This window comes from Oenanthe melanoleuca, chromosome 7 (assembly GCF_029582105.1).
Source record: "Oenanthe melanoleuca isolate GR-GAL-2019-014 chromosome 7, OMel1.0, whole genome shotgun sequence".
NCBI lineage: Eukaryota > Metazoa > Chordata > Aves > Passeriformes > Muscicapidae > Oenanthe > Oenanthe melanoleuca.
The window spans coordinates 30,700,882-30,721,256 of NC_079341.1; the positions used below are offsets into that span (position 1 = coordinate 30,700,882).

A 20,375-nucleotide genomic window follows, 5' to 3' on the forward strand; every position below is an offset into this window, starting at 1 on the left:
GAGTGTATGGCTACATAAACTTCTCCATCAAGTTGGAAAATCAGTTTTACCAGAACCTGAAGTATTTCACTGGCGATCAGGACCCTGTAGTTGTAATATTTGAAGTAATTTTCACAACCCAACAAGTAACAAGTAACTTGACAGGTTGCCAAGACAGCACACTTAGATTTGTTGAGGAAGGCTTTAAAATATTCATTAGGATAGTATATTTGTGAATGATCTGTGAGGTTAATAATGAATTCAAGGTTAAGAACAGTTTGAGTTCTCAGAAGAAGGGGACAGCATCCCCCTGGCTGAGCAACTTATGGTAAATATTCTGATTTAACAGGTTCTTTTCTTTAGAAAAATTGATAGGATCCTAAATAAGACCAATTTTGTGAAGAGAAATAAAGTGGCCTTTGGAGAGAGAGAGAGAAATCCCTTTCTCAAAGGGCCAGAAGACTGCCTTGCCCTCAGCTCCTGTTTACTGGGAAGGTGGAGGAACAGCTGCTCTGTTTTCTTGTGTGGGTTTTACCTGCAGATGGAGTGTGTTCTCTGCCCAGTGCATCTGCTGCATGACTGCACTCACCCACCCCATGTGCACAGCATCAGGGGATCGTCTGACTTTTCATTTATCCCTACAGCAGATTAAAACAACCTGGAAATACTCAGGGCTTGCAGGTGTTGGTGAATTGTGTCTCATCCATTTGCCAACAGAAATCCTGTTGTATCTGTAGCAGCTGGTGGGTACCCCTAATTGTAACAGACAATTTGCTTAATATAGTAACACTTTGCCTCTCTCTGAACAACTCACACATCAACCAAATATGAAATTTTAAAAGTTTCCCTGCTGATAAAGGAACAGTATTAAATTTCATGACTATGATAACATTTTGAACTCCTAAGGCTGGAAATTGGTGGCCTATGAGGAAGGTTTTACACTAATTCAGGCCATGGGTGTATACTGTGTTTAAGTTTTGTTTGAGATTTTTTTTCCCCAAATTCTTCAATATTTTTTTTCTTCCCAAGGAGAAAACATAATCTGAAGACAACACATTAGGTCTCCTTTTGTCTCTTTTTCACTGGTGAAAAGAAATCACTGGACTGAAATTAACTGTGTTGCACAATTATTTCTGTAGTTACTGGAATCACTGTGATGCTATTGACTTTAAAAGAACACATACATACCCAAAGGGAAATTTTAGCACAGATTTAATTAGAGCATTGTTTTGAGGTCAAAATTTGGTTTGAGGATAAACTTGAATTAAGGTACCTGGTACCTTTTCCAAATAAATACAGAGTGATTTACATTGCAAAATGAAGGGGAATTTTTTTTTTATGATTTTGAAGAATTAAATCTGAACTATAAATTACTGTTCTATTCATGTCTATTTTTAAAATAGTCTTTGTTTAAAAATACCTACTGAATAGAAAAATAAAATCAAAATTTTGCCACTGAATTTCTGTAAGGAGCACAATATACTCAAGTGACTATAAATTAGCAAGTACTACTTTGTCACATTTATAATATATGAAAATGTCATTTCACAGGGACAGGCAAAGATGATGAAGGATGGAAAGATTTTTAGAGTTATTCAAGAGAACTGCTGGGATCCAGAAGTACGGATCAAAGAGATGGACCAGTCAGGTACCTCCATGAAGGAATTCAAATCACTGTGCTTCATTTAGAATAACAACTTCTCTATCAGTCCATCTGAAAGCGCTCAACAAAAATATACAAAAAAGAAAGGTTTAGCATAATAATTCCTTGATTTAAATCTGTTGAACGTCATTGGAAACTGATATGCTTTATACTCAGAAGGAACCTGTGCCCATAACTTTCCTCATTCTCAGTAGCAATTTATTCCCCACTAGAATTTATTAATTTTGGTGGGATTTAAAGCATTAAGGAACTCATTTACAAAAGTTAGGATGACTGACCCTGGACTTAAAATGGCATCATACATTCCAGTTAAAACATGGTTCACATAAAGCAGGAGGAAGTCCTTTCATTTTTGTTCTAAATATTAAAAAATATTCTTTTTACACATACGATTTCTTGTATGTCTGTTTCCTTTTCCAATACCTTTTTCCTGTTTAGCCATGTTGCAGCTTCATTCTGTGTTTTTGCTGGAGAATCTGAGTCTAGAGAACTGGTACAATTACTTTATCAGGAAAGAGAGTTTTCCTCATTTAGAAACTTAACCAGATACCAAATTTGCAAATTTCCTTTTCATCATGTTACATGGAAGCCACTAAATAAGGTTGGTGAGATGGGAGACTGAGGATGAGGGAAGGAATTTCTAGGCTGACCAATTATTTTTGCTAGTTCTTATTTACACAAAATACTCCTGTAAGAGAAATATTATATTACTAAAGATTATTTTTTCTTAGATTGAGGCCTGAATAGTTCCTACATCAGTTTGCTAGTTGACACAACTTGAATATCTTCAAGTTGTGTTCCTTTTCATAAGGAACAAACACCTGAATTGCTTAAAAGAGCAGATATTGTACAAGTAGCACCTTTATGATTATCATTTTATAATCCTCAACAGGCACATGAAAGGGGTTGTAGCCAGCAGGGAGTTGGTCTCTTTCTCCAAGATAATAAAAGATAAGAAACAAGAAGAAATGGCCCGAAATTGCACCAGGGAAGGTTTAGATGGAATATTAGGAAAAATTTCTTCACTAAAAGTGTTGTCAAGACCTAGAACAGCCCTGGTGGAGTCCCCATCCCTGGAGGGATTTAAAGGATGTGTAGATGTGGTGCTTGGGGACATGGTTCAGTGGTGGGCTTGGCCACCACTGGATTAATGTTTGGAATCCATCATCTCAGAGGTCTTTTTCAACCTAAGTTATTCTGTTATTCTGTGTTAGGAGATACTCTGGGTTATTCTTCTTAGGGAGGTTTAGTGCAATACATAACTTAGGCTAGCTTGGGAACTCACAAGGTTGAGGGCAATTAATGTAAACACAATTTAGATAATTTTGATCTGCTTCATTTTCACCCTGGAAAAGCAGTATTTGAAACTCCAACTATTAGATATTTAATGGGAATGCCAGAAAGCTTTTGCAAACTCTGAAATATGCTGCCTTGTCACAGAATCATAGAATCATGCCTTGACTAGACTGTAATGTTTCTCTGAGTTAGCTCAGGGATTTTGGGGATTACCAAATCACTCAACTACAGAGTGGATCATAAATAGCCTTTGGGCATCTTTCTCTTTCAGATATTTCCCTCAGCACTAATGGCAAGTTTCTACAAAACAGTTCTGCCCCACATATTTGTTGTAGACAAAGGGAAAACACAGGAGGATTTTCCTTTTCAAATTTTTGCAGCAGCTCTCCAGAAAAGAAAATGTATCATGAAAGCAGCATCACAATATTTCTTCATGAACTAAACAGTGCTCTTGCTTGGTTAAAAAAAATCTAAACCTGTATGTTACAGCACCATCTGGTGAATTGTGCCTTAAAAATGTCCCTTTTTATTACAGTACTCCAGACATACAGGCATCAGCCAATTAATTATGTGGGGGGGAAAAAAAGGGCCTTGATGTTTTTTCATTCTTTCATCCTTACTGCTCAGCTAATGATAAAGACTATGGACCACATTTATTCCTTTTAGGTTTAGAAAGCTGTAGCTACTTAGTTCAAAGACTGCTTTCTCTTACACGGGCTGAGATAGATTATACCCAAAAATTTAACCTCCAAACATGGCATAATTTTGGGACTAAGATGCAAAGAGTCTCCCAGCTGAACAAAACTGGAATCAGTCACTGAAAGGTATTTTTAACGCAGGGAGATAACTTAGTGCTTGATTGCTAAAAGGCTTTGTTTGTGCAATGCTCAAGAAATCTTGCCAGTAATAAGAAATGGTCTCCAGTGGACCAAAGAGACTCAATTAGTTCTCCTAATCATATGTCCTAGGTCTAATTGATGTACATACTTCTGTCTTGATCCACTCAATAAAACAAGCTATCCATGTAACTCAATAAAACAAGCTGTAAAAGTAATTAACATCACAGTTCTGTGACACAAATCATCACAGTTTTGTTTGAGAAAATGTATCAGTTCATCCTAAATGCCTTTCTTTGTTATTTTCTCCTTTGTAAAACCTTCTGAAGAGGATAAAAAAGTAGAGGCTTTTCTGTGCTGATTCTTCTTCCTAAAGCTAATGTCTAGCAACAGCTTGGACACGTACCTTTAAGGTTTATGTTAAATTTGCTCAGAAGTGTAAAAATGGATTGAGAGCAGATACAATAGTTATTGTGGAAAACATAGAGCATGTTCTCAACAGATTAATCAAGTGTCCATATAGGTGGATGATCTAACTTGGATAATTCAGTATTTATGCAATTTTGCAGACCTCGTTCTTACCCTTAAACCATTGCTACTGTACATAATATTAATCAGATCTTGTAGCAATCTGAGTCAGCTTCTCCTATTGTTTCCTACTTAAACTTTTGTGAAGGAGGATAAATCATTTAATCATTCAAATGTTTTGGCAAGTAATTGTCTTAGAGTTCGCCTAGAGTTCATTCTCCTGGAGTTTTTTTCTGCCATCTTTTATCCTAGTAGTTTTACTACCAACAACCAAGTTAAATTTTTTAAAACATGAAAAGATATTTGGAAAAATATTACAAACAGACCTAAAACAAAACAAAACAAAACAAAACAAAACAAAACAAAACAAAACAAAACAAAACAAAACAAAACAAAACAAAACAAAACAGTTTTGCTTGTAACTATTTTGTGCACTCCTAATTCCTGTTTATTGTTTATTTTGTTTTCCAGGTTTGTTGTTTTCACTCCTGTAACCTGTCACATACAATGTTATGATAGAGATTTGTATTTTAGCAGAAACAAAACAACATGGACTTAATTATTTTTATTTTTAATGTCAAAGTTATTTCTGAGAACGGGTAGATTTTTTTATACTTACAACCTCAGTAGTCCAGATGGAAGATAAATGAAACCTAACACAATATAGCTTTGGGAACACTTAGGAAACCATTGTTTAATAACCATTCTTAACATAATGTTATAATTCATTTATTTATTTAATATATATGACAAATTAACCCCAAAGTAAACTTGAGTTACTGTATTCTGTTGGTTTAATGTCAATTTCATTCATGTGAGAGTAATACTAATTTGATATTTTAATTGTTTGTACATGTGCATACTAAATACTTCCAAAATCAGAAAACCTAATTTCACAAATTATCTAGTATGAATATGGTAGTGTTTTTTCTCTCTACTTAGCAAAAATATCAAAATCCTAATAAACTGATACACTATGAGGTTTATTGCCGTGATCCTTAATTTAAAAAACCTAATTTCTCCATGTCACTGTTAAATCAGTCTTTCTTATCATTAAAGCTTTTACATTCTGCCTCTCAAACCAAAGTACTTTCTTATTTGTAACATTTTATCAAAAACAGACAACAAAAAAGGAAGCATTAATATTTGCTTTTTCTTACTCAGGAGTCACCGTCCAAGTCCTGTCCACAGTCCCTGTAATGTTCAGCTACTGGGTAGGTTCCAACTAACATATTTTGTAATTCATATGTAGCAACATTTTTAAAATACAAAAGAACTTCCTACAAATTGAAGTCATCACCAGAATTGCTCTGCTGTGAAAATGAAAAGGCAAAAAAGGAGGCAGGTATGAGAAGATGTCTGCAGGATGTCCAGGCAAAGTTCCACACAGGAGCACACACATTAGAAAAGATGAAACAACAACTGAATTTCTTCTGGGGGCCTTATGGGGGCAGCTGGAAATGGAGAGGAAAAATATATCCAACATGAATCTACGGTTATCAGGCAGACATATATGTACTCATTCTATGAAAACTAGACATCAGTCACTATTATCTCAGCAAAAAAACAAAAATATGTATTTGTGGCCTTGTCCCACTTTCTTTTAAATGTGGCATGGGACTCATTAACCTAGAATGCTTCGAATCTTAAAATTCAGGAGCAAATTTAAGTTCCTATGTTCCCCACATGGTGATCTTGAATGCTTCAAAGAAATAAAAACAGGCTGAGGAGATAAATCACAGCAAAATGCTGCTCTAAATACATTCTGAATATGGCTATTAAGCAATGTGTACAGGTTTATATGTAAATGGATTTGTGCATTAAGAACCATTGTGTTAAGCTCACATGTAGGAAATACCATTGATATTCAGAATTCCTTGTTAGTAACATATCTTCAAAATTTTATTCTGGTATCTAAGGGAATATTTTCCATTAAATATGAATTGGGGGGGAAAAAACAGCGATTGATTGCATGGGTATTGCACTTCCTTATTAGAATTATGGATGTTATCTCCTTCTAAATGTTAGAAATGTTTACTCAACTTTCTCTGTAAAATTTGCATGCTCACATTTCTTATTTTTATTTCTTCAGCTCCAGTAATAGGAGAGTAAATATTCATTGCTATGTATAAAAATTATATACTGAGGTTTTTGCATCGGGATAAGCAAACCAGGGGACTGCTTTACACAAAAGACCAGGTACTTACATGCATTAGCAACCTGGGCTTTATCACACTCATCCTGAGCAGCAAAGGCAACAGCAGTTGATCAAATAGTCAAGAGAAAAAGCAGAACTGCACCCAGAGGTTTTAAAGCAAGGAAGAATTTAGTCCTACTGGTTTTCAGCTATTCAGAACTATAAAGCAAATTTGGATTCAAACCCTATCACTTGTTTGCAATGGTATTTATCCAGTAAATTCCAAAGGTGATAACATTTGAGAACTATATTTAAATGTACTGTTCTGCTTCATCTCTTACCAGGCCAAACCTCAGGACACGTTAGATCTCGCCCAGATATTAAACAATGACTTAGCTGCTACAGTAAAAAAGTACCCCAAGAGGTTTGTGGGGCTGGGCACATTACCTCTGCAAGCTCCAGAGCTGGCTGTGAAGGAAATGCATCGTTGTGTGAATGAACTTGGGTTTCCTGGAGTGCAGATAGGATCTCATGTCAATGAGTGGGACCTGAATGCCCCAGAGCTGTATGATATTTATGCTGTGAGTAGCTGTTGCTTTCCTTCTTTGGGGGAATACTGTGATATGGAAATCTGTCTAAAAATATCTTGGAGCACATTCAGTCATCATTTGAGCCTTCTAATTTGCTTAGTGATCAGAGAGATTCAGCTTTAATTGTAAATGATAATTCTTTATAGGGTATAATGGCAATAATACAACATATTCTGAAACCTATTTCATAATACTGAATAACAAATTTCATTTTATTATATGAGCTCTCACTGTAGATCTACCTTCTTAATTTGTGAGGATAAGTGAAGTATCAAAGAAAGCATTTCTGCACTATTTGCATTTGCGTTCAAGTTACTGTATCCAATCCTATTGAAATAATTGATAAAACTCCCTGAGATTATCAGAGGTACCCATAGCACCAAAGTACCACACAGAACTATGTAAACAGGACCGAAATTTCCAAACTGAATTACATTATTATCAAATGAATTAATAGATAGCATTTCTTAAATAGCCTGAGGTGCAGATGAGGGTGGTCATTTGTCTAAATTAGGGATTTAATCAGTGTCTATTCTGAATCTGTTTCTCAAGTTATTAAAACTGTCAGCTTGGAATTGATTCACAGAGGTTATTTTGCAGGATGTTCAATTTATTCAAAAACTCTGTTGGTGCAGCCCCAGGACTATTTGTTTTTATGGCCATACACAGTCAGGTATCAGCATCTGCTGGGAGATGCCCACATCACAAGCATGGCTGAGGTTGGGAGGGACCTCTGGGAACCACCTGGACTCAAGCAAAGCCACCTACAGCCACATCCCAGGCTTTTAAATATCTCCAAGGATGCAAACTCCACAATCCCTCTGGTCAACCTGAAGTTTCCTGATCTGCACTGAACCTTCTCTTCTAGGGGCCAAGCAGTCCCAGTTCTCTCAGCATTTCCTCACAGGAGAGATGCTCAGTCCCTTCATCATCTTGGAACTCTCTCCAGTAACTCCATGTCTCTCTGCTACTGAGTCCTCTGCTACTACTCTCTTGTTCTGAGATCTCTCTCTAACACTGTACATCTTTCAGCTTATGTTTCACACATGTAGGAAATAACCCCTTTCATTTTTAGAAGCATCTCTGGATAAGACAGATTATGAAATTAAGCCATATTGGATAATGAACTTTTCCAAACTACCAGGCCAGTAATTGAATTGCTATTTTTAGTTTACAAATGTAGATGGAAATTATTCTCCATGATCCAAAAGTTGCAGCTTTTATTTATGCATGTATGGGTAAATAAACCCAAATTTTTCAAATGTGTGATAATCTCCTTGGCAACAAGAGCATGTCCAGAAATACATCTGACAAAACGAAGCTGTTAAATCCTGGTTAAGCATATGAATGACTCTGATGACTGTGTATTTAAATTTAAGCACACATTTAAATTACACAGTCAGAGTCAGCATCCAACACTAGTCTTCTGTTTTCCTTTTCAAAGATGTCAGTAGTTTTGGAAAAATTATCGTACTTGTGTAGAGATGGATTATTGATCAGAATACAGCCAGATTTTGAACTCTTAGGAAGGATTTGGAGTATTTTTATACTTTTTTAAGCCAGGCAGAGGGCCAAAGGGGACAAATGTAGTGCAACTCAATGAAAATTTCTGAATGCAGCTGGAACAACTCTGCAAAACCATCCTCAAATGAATCTATAAGACATTATGGGCATTCATTATCATATGTGTAATAAACCAAAACAATGTTTGCTTGAACTGAGTTTTATACTACTACTACTATTTTAGGATGGCTGAAAAACATAGTTGGAAAAGCACTTTTGTACTCCATTTCTCTGATAAGCACTTGGTTTACTAAAGAGATGCTATCATCTATGCTTCCAGTCCTGTAGTCATAGGACGACCTGTGAAACTGAGTGAGGGTTTTAGAATATGGCCCAGAGGAGTAAATATAGCCAACTATTGCTTATAGCTCTTACTTGTGTTCTCCTATTTTCATTACTAGTGCTACTGCTTAGCACAGATTTGCAGGTCATTGAAAAGCATGACTAAGATCTAAGATGCATTTTGCTAGGATTAGTCAAGATTTAGACTTTTTCCTTTTGCTGCAGGCTGCTGAGAAATTAAATTGCTGTCTCTTTGTGCATCCCTGGGACATGCAGATAGATGGGAGGATGTCCAAATATTGGTTTCCTTGGCTAATAGGTAAGTGTATATTTACTTTGCTTAACCTACATTTATGAACTGGATTACGCCCAGGAGATTGTTGCCAAGTAAAGTACAATTGCACAGAAGTACATTGCTTTTCTGTCAAACCTTTTTTTTTTTTAATGTAGTATTATGATTAAGTCTGTTGTGTAAACTCAGCAGTCATTTGTATCTAAGCTTGTTTAGTTTTTCTTTAAAATACTTAGAATTAAAATTATTCAGACTAGCAACAGAATATAGCATTCTCTTTTGCCCTAAATACAAAGATCAGATAACAGGGAAGAAGTGAATAATCTGAGAAATGAGCTCCTCAAAAATAACAGGAGTAAATGAAGGAGTAAGCAAAACCAAGCATTACTTCCTAGAATTTTTTGTTTATTTCTTAGAAACAGGTTGATCAGAGAGGAAATAAATCTAACTTTACATCAACTGTAGCTGAAACAACATGTAGTTTGGAAGCTCTCAGTAGGATATTATCTAGTTTTCATTTTTATCCCATTTGATAAGTAAATCTTAAAACTGAATAACAAAAGCAGGGTTTATCTGCTAGCCAGGAATGTTTAAACCTGATTCTACCCTCATCTGTTTCGTTCTGTGTTGGTTTGTTTTGCATGGTCGTGCACTATCACCAGTTCTGAAAAACATATATAGGAACCTAAATTCTTGTTCTGTTCCTAACTCTGGGCAACCAACTCAGCCAGCAGAAAAGACAGGTTAGTTCTAAACTGTAGGATCTGGCATCATGTCATAACTAAACCCCAAATCTCTGTTGGAATATCCATCAACATATCTGCCCCTCTTTCCACACAAAGGAAATCCACAAGCAGAGGTGAGAAGACACCCTGGCATATTCCAGACTTATCCTTGGGCAAGGATAACGGGAATTAAGCCTGTACTGGGTATTTCAGGACATACCAAACCTGCCTATCATCTAGTGATATGGATTAAAAACTGGTTTTAGAATTTAGAAGACCTCCACTTCCAGGCCTGTGTCTTCATTTCAGTTAATTAAAGTAAATCTGTGTCCCTCCAGTAGAAATAATGCATGACCTTTGGCAGCTGCTCTGCAACTATTACATTTTCAGTTGGCTCAAGGCTAATGGAAGAAAATTAAAATAACATTTAAAAATCAAATAAGAAGTTTAAAAAGTAAAGCTCTTATACAATTAAGATGTTTTTCTTCTTAGGCATGCCAACAGAAACAACCATGGCCATTTGTTCCATGATTATGGGAGGAATTTTTGAAAAATTCCCTAAGCTGAAAGTTTGTTTTGCACATGGAGGTGAGTAGTGTACCATGTGAAATTCCTGTTCTTTGGCTGAGCATTGTACAGTTGTATTTTCTGATATCTCAGCTAATGGGGTCACCACGTGAAGCCAGCCACCAGCTGAGCACTGTCACCCCAAAGAAGACAGTCTGACAGATCAGCTACTTTTATGAACACTCTGTGGGCTGCAGGGTTTGAACTGATACAACAGCCTTTAACTGCTACAATATCCTTTAAGGGAAACAAAAAGGAAGGGGAAGCAGCAGGTGGTTTAAGGAAAGAGATGAGGAAGCAGCAGGAGGAATTTGGGCATCACAGTAGTGAAGAAGTGAGAAACATAGAAAAAGAAGCTAATGAAGCTAAAGGAATAAAAAACCACTGGCGCAGAGCACTTTCTTTCTAAAGAGCTGACAGGAAAATTTATGAATCTTTGGTGATATGGTAGCTTTTTTCTCTCATACATATTTTCAGCTTATTAAAAGTTATTAAAAATTCCTTCTTGTAGGTGGAGCTTTTCCATACACAGTGGGTCGAATCTCCCACGGATTCAACGTGCGCCCTGATTTGTGTGCCATGGATAATAAGGTGGATCCAAGAAAATACCTTGGCTCATTTTACACAGACTCTCTTGTCCACGACCGTGGGGCACTAAGGCTGCTAACAAGTGTAGTAGGAGAGGTGAGTTTTAGTGCTTCCAGAAGTGGGTGAGTCATTCTTCAGTGAATTTTCTAGGAAATAGCAAAAGGAGAAGAGAAGAAGAAAGCCAGAAGAAGACAATGTCACCCAGTGAAATTAATTGATGGGCTTCTGAATGTTGATAATGCTTTTACCATATGGATTTATTGAAATGGTGGGTTTAAACTAGGAAATCATGCACTATCAACCTTAGTTCCATTCTTCTCTAAGCTTGTTCAGGATGAGACTTCAAGCAAAGACTCCTTCAATTTGGAGCCTGGTTTTCAAATGGTTTAATTTTCCAATTTAAGTGCATGATTGAAGAAATCAAATTGTATTTCCACTTGGGAAGCTAGAAGAGAAATCAGTAATAAGGAAAGCCTTTGTGTGTATCTCAGAGAGACAGTTAATCATTATGGGTTTGCAGAAGTATTTTAGTTGTTTGTAAAGAAATCTGTGTAGTTTAGCAAACCATTTAAATGAGGTACAGCATGGGACAGAAAAATCCTAAAACATTCAAATAATCCCTTCTCACTTAGCAAATGCTCAGGAAAGGATTGAAGATGGCATCTTTCATGCCAGCTTCCAGTGGATTGCTGCAAATCAACAAGGTACCTGTCTTTGTGCCTTGATCTCTGCACCTCACAGAGTGTCTGCAGCCAGAGGCAGATTCCCCCCAGATGTCAAATCAGAAATGAAAGCTCTGACAGGGATTTTCTTGTCTCAACAGCTGCAGTCCTGTTTGCTGTACATCAGTGTCTAGGCTCACACAGTATGGGGCTGTTGCTGTCATCAAGGCCTCCTGTATGACCAATGTTCACAAACACCACTCACACCTCACCACTCAGGGTTTTTTCTACAGAAAAGAATCTGTTGATTCCCCAGTTTCCTCTCTAATACTCTGAACAGGTTACTGCAATAAATCTGCTCTAGAACTGGTACAGAAGTGACGTGCCTAGGCCAGACAAAAATAGCAGTGCAGCACTATTGCTTTCTTAATTGTGGTACTCTGAGCTGAGGTATCACAATTTAAAGTCTGTGGGTTCATGCTTAACAGGAAGTCTGTAGCTTTGTGACTGGACTCCTGCCTGTAGCTCCCCTGCAGGACTTGTGCCTTTTAGGAAAACTTTGCATTTGAAGATTCATGGAAAATTCAACCATGTGACAGCACAACTACAGCTTGAAACAATAGTATGGAAACTTTTGTGAAGTGTATATGTTTGTACCATACAGTAACACTGCAGCTCTAAGGAGTGGAGACAATATCTTTTTTGTTAAACCCACTCTGAACCAAAAATAGATTTATGGAAGGAGCCTCAGAAAATGTGCAAAGAACCTGCCATGGAGCCTATTTCCATTAGAAATAAGTAAGATAAAACCCAGGTCAATTTACTCAAAAAAAGAGATCTGCTAATAAGCTGTTAGTATTGGAAAGTTCTGATAACACCAGTGGGTATTTGCCATCTCTGTGCCAGGGATTAATTTTAGGCACCAGATGGGTTACTAATAAAACACTAGGGTTCTTGCCCAATACTGATTTATTTTAATTTCTGTTACCAACCTCTAAAAAGCAAATAGATCACGGTAGCCCAGTAGCTTTTGATATGCATTATCTTTTGAATCTAACTCTAGTTTAGAGTAAGCTAATGGCTTTAAGGTGTTTTTTTACAATAGATTTCAAAATTTTACTCTGTGTGATGTGCACATCCATTTTGAAAAACACCCAAAGGCTTATGGAGTAAGAGTTTAACACTTGCCCCTGTTGCCTCCTCTTCTGAGAAATCCAGGCCATGTTCATTCTAAATATATTTTTGTTCCACATGCAGTTCTAGTACACAAGGATGAGTCCAGCTCTGGAATTTTAAATTGCCAGTGCAAGGAGAAAAGGTCACTTGCTTGTTTCTTTTTACCCATTTTAAAATGTTGGGAGAGTGTTTTGCCATTGTTAGAAAGACCTTGGCAAATTAACAGCTGTGTGATTCAGCCTGGCTGAGACCACAGTTTCTTTTTGTCATCTGAGTCTGTTAAGCTGAACTGTAGATGTCAAGAGCAAAGCAGGAGGGGAAGTACAACAGGATGCTGAATCTATTGCTGAATAATTGAAGTTTTTTTCTGCCTGAGCTTGTGTAGCACAAAAGTCTCAGGGCACCTCTGCTTTAGAGTCAGCTTGGCATCTCAAGGCTTCTCTAAACTATTGCTGTTGAGGGAAAGCTGCTGTCTTTGCACCACACTTTCTCTAATTTTCATCCTTAGAAGTTACACATGGACTCTGGTCCTTAATTGTGATTAGTCTTTGCAACTGGAATTTAACTTTTTTAGGAGAGAATATGGACGATAATTTGATAATCTAAATGTCACTCCACATTAGCCTCTTTGGTGGCTTATTTATTTTGGCAACAGACTTTTAAAATTAAGAGTCTTAACACAGTAAATTTGGCCAGCATAGTACACAGGATGTTGGTGTCTTCTTTAATTTTCCTCTGAGTATTTTGAGCTCAAACAATGTGACATCAGGTGCAATCCTAGTGCTGAAAAGCCATGAGTCAGATACCAAAAACATAAATACTTTTTACACTCAGGAGAACTTTCTTTCTCTTTTCAATAGCCTAAGGCATCTTGTCCTTAAAAATAAAAACATTCACATCATGATTTCAAACTTTACTTCATAACCATGAAGATTAAAAAGTTCCCTCTTTTTTCTAAGGAAAGTTGACATTCTCACATAACACCCTTCCATGAGTCAAATACTTAAAGAAACACCAAATATCTCAGCACTTTCAGTGCAGTCATGTGTTGGCAGAGTAACACATATAAGATTAATAAATGCTAGGCTAAAAACAATGTGACAGAGTCTTGAGCTGACACTGTAACTTTGTGAGCTGGAGGTTTGAAATAGGCCAGCTCTCCAGAGAACAGCTCAGAGCTGTGCAGGAAGGGCATCAGTGTGAAGGAAGATGTGCTTGGACTTGGCTTTGGGTCCCTGGGGAACAGCCACTGCCTGGAACCAGCGCAGCATGCTGGCCTTCAGCTGATCAATGTTAAAATCCTCTGACAGCTGTGATGAGTTGTGTTCATTTGATCACCTCCTTCATTAGTTTGGGGTGCAGGTTAATTGGGGATGGAGGCAGAAATACACATTCGTGAGAAAGAATTTTGTAAGAGTGCAGAATCACTCCAGTCCTTCGCTCCCCCCATGATGAGGTAGCATGAGGTGAATGCAAATAAACACAAAATCCCCAATGTTGCTGGCTATAAAGAGTGAAGAACTGGGTTGACATGGGATTAAATGATTCAGTGCATCTCTGCAAAAACTTCCCCATGGTGATTCCTCCAGAGCCATCATCCAAAGGCAAAGCATTCTCTGGCCAGAAGCTGGAGCTGAACTGACCACAGCATTCTGGACTTTTTTTCAGGTGAATCATGGTAGTAGGAAGGAAGGTGAAATTCAAGGCAAATACAGTTTTTCCTTATGTAAGAGGATGAAGTAATGCTTAAAGCTTTTTGAGATTCATTTTCAGATTTGGGTCCTTATTACTGTGAAAAAAAGTTGTGCTGAGTAGCAGGGTCCACTGAGGTTAATCATTAGCCCCATGTACCTCTCTAATAGGAGAGATGTGCTAATTAAGGAATCGACCTCCAAGTCTTCTAGGGAAAATTGACTTTGTTGATATGGTTTGGAATAATATAACAGTACTTCCCTTATGCTAAGAGCATTATTCACCTGCAGAGGCTTCACTTCTCTGAAGCTGGTTTCAAAAGACAGGTGTGCAACCCCCATTTTATAGATAGGTACAAAACTGAAGCTCAGAGGGTACAAATGAACAGTCTAAGATCACTGGGAGCACAGCAGGAATGCTGCTTCTAAATTTTTGTTACTCACTTACAGCTCTTAATTTTAGTACTAATGAATAGATCCCATTATTAGCTATGAAACACTATCAAATAGAGGGGAAAAAATATATATACAAAGAGAGGAAAAGAAATATGTTATTCCAGTGAGGATGTGGGATTTCTTTCTGGTTTAGTATATAGGAGATGTAAATAAGAATATACAAACTTTTCTGTCTTACATGACTTTCCCTAGTAAAGAGATGGCCATATTCTATGTTTCCTTCTCTTTTACTTAGAAATACACTTTCTCATATGGTATGTTTTTAGTTGGGTTTTTTTATCATAAAATACATGACATTTGTTTTTCTTATCTGAATAAAGCATCTTGGTATTTAATTGAATATTATAAATAAAAGAATATATTTAGCTGCTTCAAAGTGCACACATCCCAGTCTATTTTGTTTAGTCTATGCTCAGAACTGGATTTATTAGACAGAGGGTATAAATTTTCCTATGTTAATCTTATGTTAATTCTTCTATAATAAATTAGAACACAGGACAGAACATAGGAGAGAACAATAGAATGTGTCTCTTCTGTTTAGATTTTGGGTAAAGGTTTGTGTAGGTTCTTTCAGAGACTTATGGGTGACATCTAGTGGAGATTTAAAAAAAATTTTAAAAAGCATTTCACAAGTAAGAGAAACAAACCATTTCAGAAAATAATTGAATGGTGTTTTCTTCACCCTATTTCAGTATTGAACTCTGGCAACAGAATTCAAATATTATAACAGGTGTCCAAAATTCATCATTTCAATTTCAAATCCATGAGACATTTAAAAACATACATTTTTAATAAAAACTCTGTTTTTTCAAATACTCCTGTCTTCAGGAGATGAAGCACAAAGGAAAACAGACTTGATAAAATCAAGAGAGTTGGCAGTATGCAGTTTCCAAAGCTGATAAAATGGGGAAATATCATTCCAGAGAGAAAATGAACCTGGAACAATGTGGTCCTATTGAGGATCTGCTCATTTCTTTTCATCTCTGATAACAGGGATGTTGCACACAGATTTTTTATTGAATTTTCTTCTCGCTGACTTACTTTCAGAAACAAATCATGTCTTGTCACTCCTATTTTCAAACCCATAGTTAATATCCAGCCACAGCCAAAGACAGTGACATTTTAAAAAAGCTGCAGACTTCCAGAAACAGATGAAATTTTGTAAATGAGATTTAGGTTTTATCTGAAGATGAATACTGTTTTTTTTAATTTAAGTATTTTTAGTAATTTTATACTGTATCATGTTTTCAACAGTACCCCATTGCCATTATTACACCTTTTGAAGTAGCACAGAGAAAATAGTTTTTATTTTTTTGTATTTCTTATTACACATTCTTCTCACCCATTAATAATTTTAAATTTGTGTTGGTGATTTTGCCAAAAATTTCAAATTCAGGACTGTAAATCCAAGCATCTTTTCTGAGTTTGATGAAGAACTTCCTGAGATTCTTAAAGAAATGTATCCAAAAGTCTCATACACATTTTGTACTTCACACACCAGTACAGAGCATGGAATAAATAAGTCAAAACTTAGAAGGAAGAATTCTGTGTATCCTTTATTGGCCATTTAATTATGGCAAGACTTACCCAAGATTAATCATTGCAGTTTAGGCAGAACACTTGCAGGGGCTGTTACCTTCCAAACCAGCACCACACTACAGAAAATCATTCTGAATAGAAAATGTGTTCTAAAAATGTTTTTTTTTCTAAAAAAACATATGACAAGTAAGAAAAACATAACACTTCAGAAAATAACTGAATTTATGTTTTCTTCACCCTATTTCAGTATTGAACTCTGGTACCAGAGTTCAAATATTATAACAAGTTCTGTGTTTTATTCACCCAAGCAATAGACACTCATGCCACAGGCCTGGGATTTGCATTTTCAATTTTCTGTTTATCAGAATTCAAATACTATAATCCAAAAACCTTTTGAGTCATTGTTTTCAAGCTTTGTTCTTCTCCTAGTGGAAGTTATGATCTTCATATTCACTTTCATAATTAATCAGTCCAATATATATATCTAATTTCTTGTACTTCATTATACATTCCAGAAAGCACGTGCTCTACTGTTTAATGTTAATTAAAAATAAATTTAAAATCTGAAAAAATTAAAATGTACTGGTTTAAAATATAATATTAATGTTACTGTGATATTGTATCATGTTAATGTTAATATTAATATTACTTAAACTCTATTGTTTCATGTTACTACAAAATATACAATTGTTTTTTTTTATTATCAGGACAAAGTTATTTTGGGGACAGATTACCCTTTTCCACTTGGGGAACTGGAACCTGGAAAATTGATTGATTCAATGGATGATTTTGACCATAGACTGAAGGTATGATTTTTTACATTTGAGGGGGTTTCCCTTCCTTTTTAAGACTCTGTTTGAGATGTGAGATAAAACACTGAAAAATCAGTGTAGTACACAGATTTCTGCAAAGACTGGAAGAGGCCCTTCAGTCTCTTTGCAGCAGTTCCTTTTAAAGCACAAGTAAAAGCATTTGAGTTAAATACAAGCTAAGCACAAACATCATATATATGTTTTGTTTTTACAGGATAAACTCAAAGCTGGAAATGCTCTGGAATTTTTGGGTCTTAGCAGAAAACAATTTGAATAACTATGAAGTTATCCACAAAGTGGATAAACTTCAGAAATAATATCCTTCTATTTCTATTGGTATATGTAATTGTACACATAAAAAATAAAATTGACAGTTATCTGACAGTCTCCTGTTCTTTCCAAAACAAAAGAAAGGGTGCTGAAAATGAGTATGCAGAGATATTACCTGAGGATTTAGGCTGTTTTCAAACAATTCTGAAATCCCTGCTTTCACAATAAAGGAGAGATTTCATCTTTTGCAGTTGTAATAAGAAGCTCTGAAATATAATCAATGCCATGTTATTAGGACTTGATTCTCAGGAAGGAAAGAGCTGAGAAAATGATGTACCCACTACATTTCTGTCTTTGTTACGATGGACAAACAGAATTTGAAAGAATATTAAAGCAGAATTTAAACAATGTTGATGCCCAATTAAAGGCAACATTTGCTTCTATCCATTGGTGGAAAATGCAGACCACCACACTCAGCTCAGCACTGCAGGTGCACTTGTGCTTTGTCAATGTTGTGACAGGAAGGAAAAGGTCTGTGTGTGGATTTTACATTTTAGCTGCCCCCTACACCACTGGGAACTTATTAATCAGAAACAATCTGAACAATATGGTAGTAGATGTAGAAATGTATTTGTGTGGGTAATACTTGGTGTGTCACTGTCACTAAATAGTAGTGTTTGGCAACAGTATGGGTTAATGTTCTATTCCTTACAAAATGCTTCCTAAAAGGCTGAATACTTTAAATGTTGAAGTGCTCTCCCTAGGTTGTCCTGCTATAGGAATGGAAAGATGGTTTGCTTTGTAGGCTATTGATTGAAACAGGTTTTCATTATTATCCAGTGAGTGCACAGGCATCCTCCTCCCAAGAGAATTTTGTACCAGTCAGAAAAATGAGGATTAGCAGTTCTCATGGGAACACTGGCTGGCTACATGCCAGTGTCACCATTGTTCTGTTCAGTCTTGGAACATTCCAGGCAAAACAGTATTAGGCAGAAGTTGTTTTTAGCTCTGGCCATAGCTGTCACAGACTGAACCTGAAGGATGTTGAATATCAGCAGTTCCTGCTGATCCCAGCCCCTGCTGGACTACAAAGAAAGCTCTGTCCTTCTTTACAGTGTCAAACCAACCCCCCACCCCCCAAAAAACAAATAGTCAGCAGCTCAGAGGTTTAGAATAACAAGTTTTTATGTAAGAGGAAAATGGGAGCCAGAAAATAGATTTAACAATATTGATTGTCCTAGGTTCACAAGACTTCTGTTGACAATTTTCATTTAAATATACATATGCAAGCACTGAGTTTTCAGCATGTATGATTTTTCAACCAGATTGTTTAAAATAAATTTCAAAGTTTCAAAAGGCAATTTTGTTTTCATATTTCCCTTCAGTATACCTGATTCTCACAGATGTTGAAATGGATTTAACAGGAAAATACATTGTGATTCCTCCAATACATTTTAATTGGATTAATTCTTCAATTTTTTATGACTGAAACCAGTTAAGTTAGTGAAAATGCAATGTCACATCTTTGGAGACCAATGTATGGAACCTCTCCAGTAGCAAGAACAGTATTTAATTACCTTAACCTGTGACTAAATGGGTGATTGCAATATCCTGCATGGGAGTTAATTAATGTGCATACCCTGCATAAATCATATTCATTACACACTGTCATTATTTAATGATATTCTACCTATTCTTGATATGTTAAGATTTTAAAGAAAGGGATATATATATATATATATATATATATATATAATATTCCTTCCATCTTTTCATTTCATTAACAAAGCTAATGTAAAATTCTAATTGCAGTCAGATGAGAACATTCTTAATACTCCTCCACCAATTACTGCAGGAATAAAGAATCTAAGTTGAACACACAAATTCCATAAGCTTTGCACAGTGATTTAAACAATGAGGTAAAGCATTGTACCTTGACTGTTACAGACACAAAAATACGAAGTTGAAGATCAGCTAATTACATGAGAAGTCTTTGAGGTTAAATTTCCTCTGCACATGCAGGATCTTAAAGACAATGTACATTTGGGAAGATCAGGCAAGTAATTCATGTCTGTGCTGCATTATACATCTGTATATTTCATTAGTATTCTGTTGGGTCTAGGTCTAAGATTACAACTACTTGTATCAAATTGGCAGTGAAGTTGTGAAAGAACTCATTGTGATGTAACTTCAAGTGAACAAAACCACTGCAGACTGGTAGTGGCATGCACTAGACAGGAGCAGAACACTCAGAGCTCTCATTTTCATCCACACTGATCAGAACTTTAAATACCTTTTTGCACCCTTTGAATCCTGAATCCATAAACTCAAGCGGAACTCACAGACTCAAGCTGAACTCATACACTCATTGCTGAAAATCCATAGGTGAATATGGGGTTCACAGTGAGGACAACTGCAGGAGCATCACTGAGATCCTGGAGCCGCTCACCCACAATGACACAAGGTCCGTCATTTTCTCGTGCATTTCTCAGGTGTCTCCATGCTGATATTGCCAGCAGACAGGAATTTTCTAGGAACTATCTGCATTCTAAATCTTTCCTTCCTTCCTCCCTTTCCACATCGTCCTCCAAGTAAGCTGTTCTGTGACTTGCTTGTATTAAAAAAGGAATCCTTACTTCTAACACTTTTTATCTTTTTTTTTTTCACCTTATTAAGCATAAAGATATCCAGACCGAGGTTAGATACGTTAACTATGGCATGAA

General features: G+C 36.3%; 1 protein-coding gene across 6 annotated transcripts in view; it reads left to right on the forward strand.

The window, feature by feature from the left end:
- Positions 1-17,764, forward strand: part of ACMSD (aminocarboxymuconate semialdehyde decarboxylase) — a 38,333-nt gene extending 20,569 nt beyond the window's left edge. For 3 of the 6 annotated variants that reach the window (XM_056496021.1, XM_056496017.1, XM_056496020.1), the window contains 7 exons: positions 5,467-5,516; positions 6,784-7,020; positions 9,100-9,193; positions 10,384-10,479; positions 10,970-11,142; positions 17,278-17,376; positions 17,597-17,764. In XM_056496021.1, the coding sequence (XP_056351996.1) occupies positions 5,467-5,516; positions 6,784-7,020; positions 9,100-9,193; positions 10,384-10,479; positions 10,970-11,142; positions 17,278-17,376; positions 17,597-17,659 (812 nt within the window). In that variant the 3' untranslated portion in view covers positions 17,660-17,764. Of the gene's footprint in view, positions 1-1,530; positions 1,628-5,466; positions 5,517-6,783; positions 7,021-9,099; positions 9,194-10,383; positions 10,480-10,969; positions 11,143-17,277; positions 17,377-17,596 lie in introns of all 6 variants that reach the window. The other 3 variants (XM_056496015.1, XM_056496016.1, XM_056496018.1) reach the window with 2 other exon arrangements.
- The last annotated feature ends 2,611 nt before the right edge of the window (positions 17,765-20,375 follow it).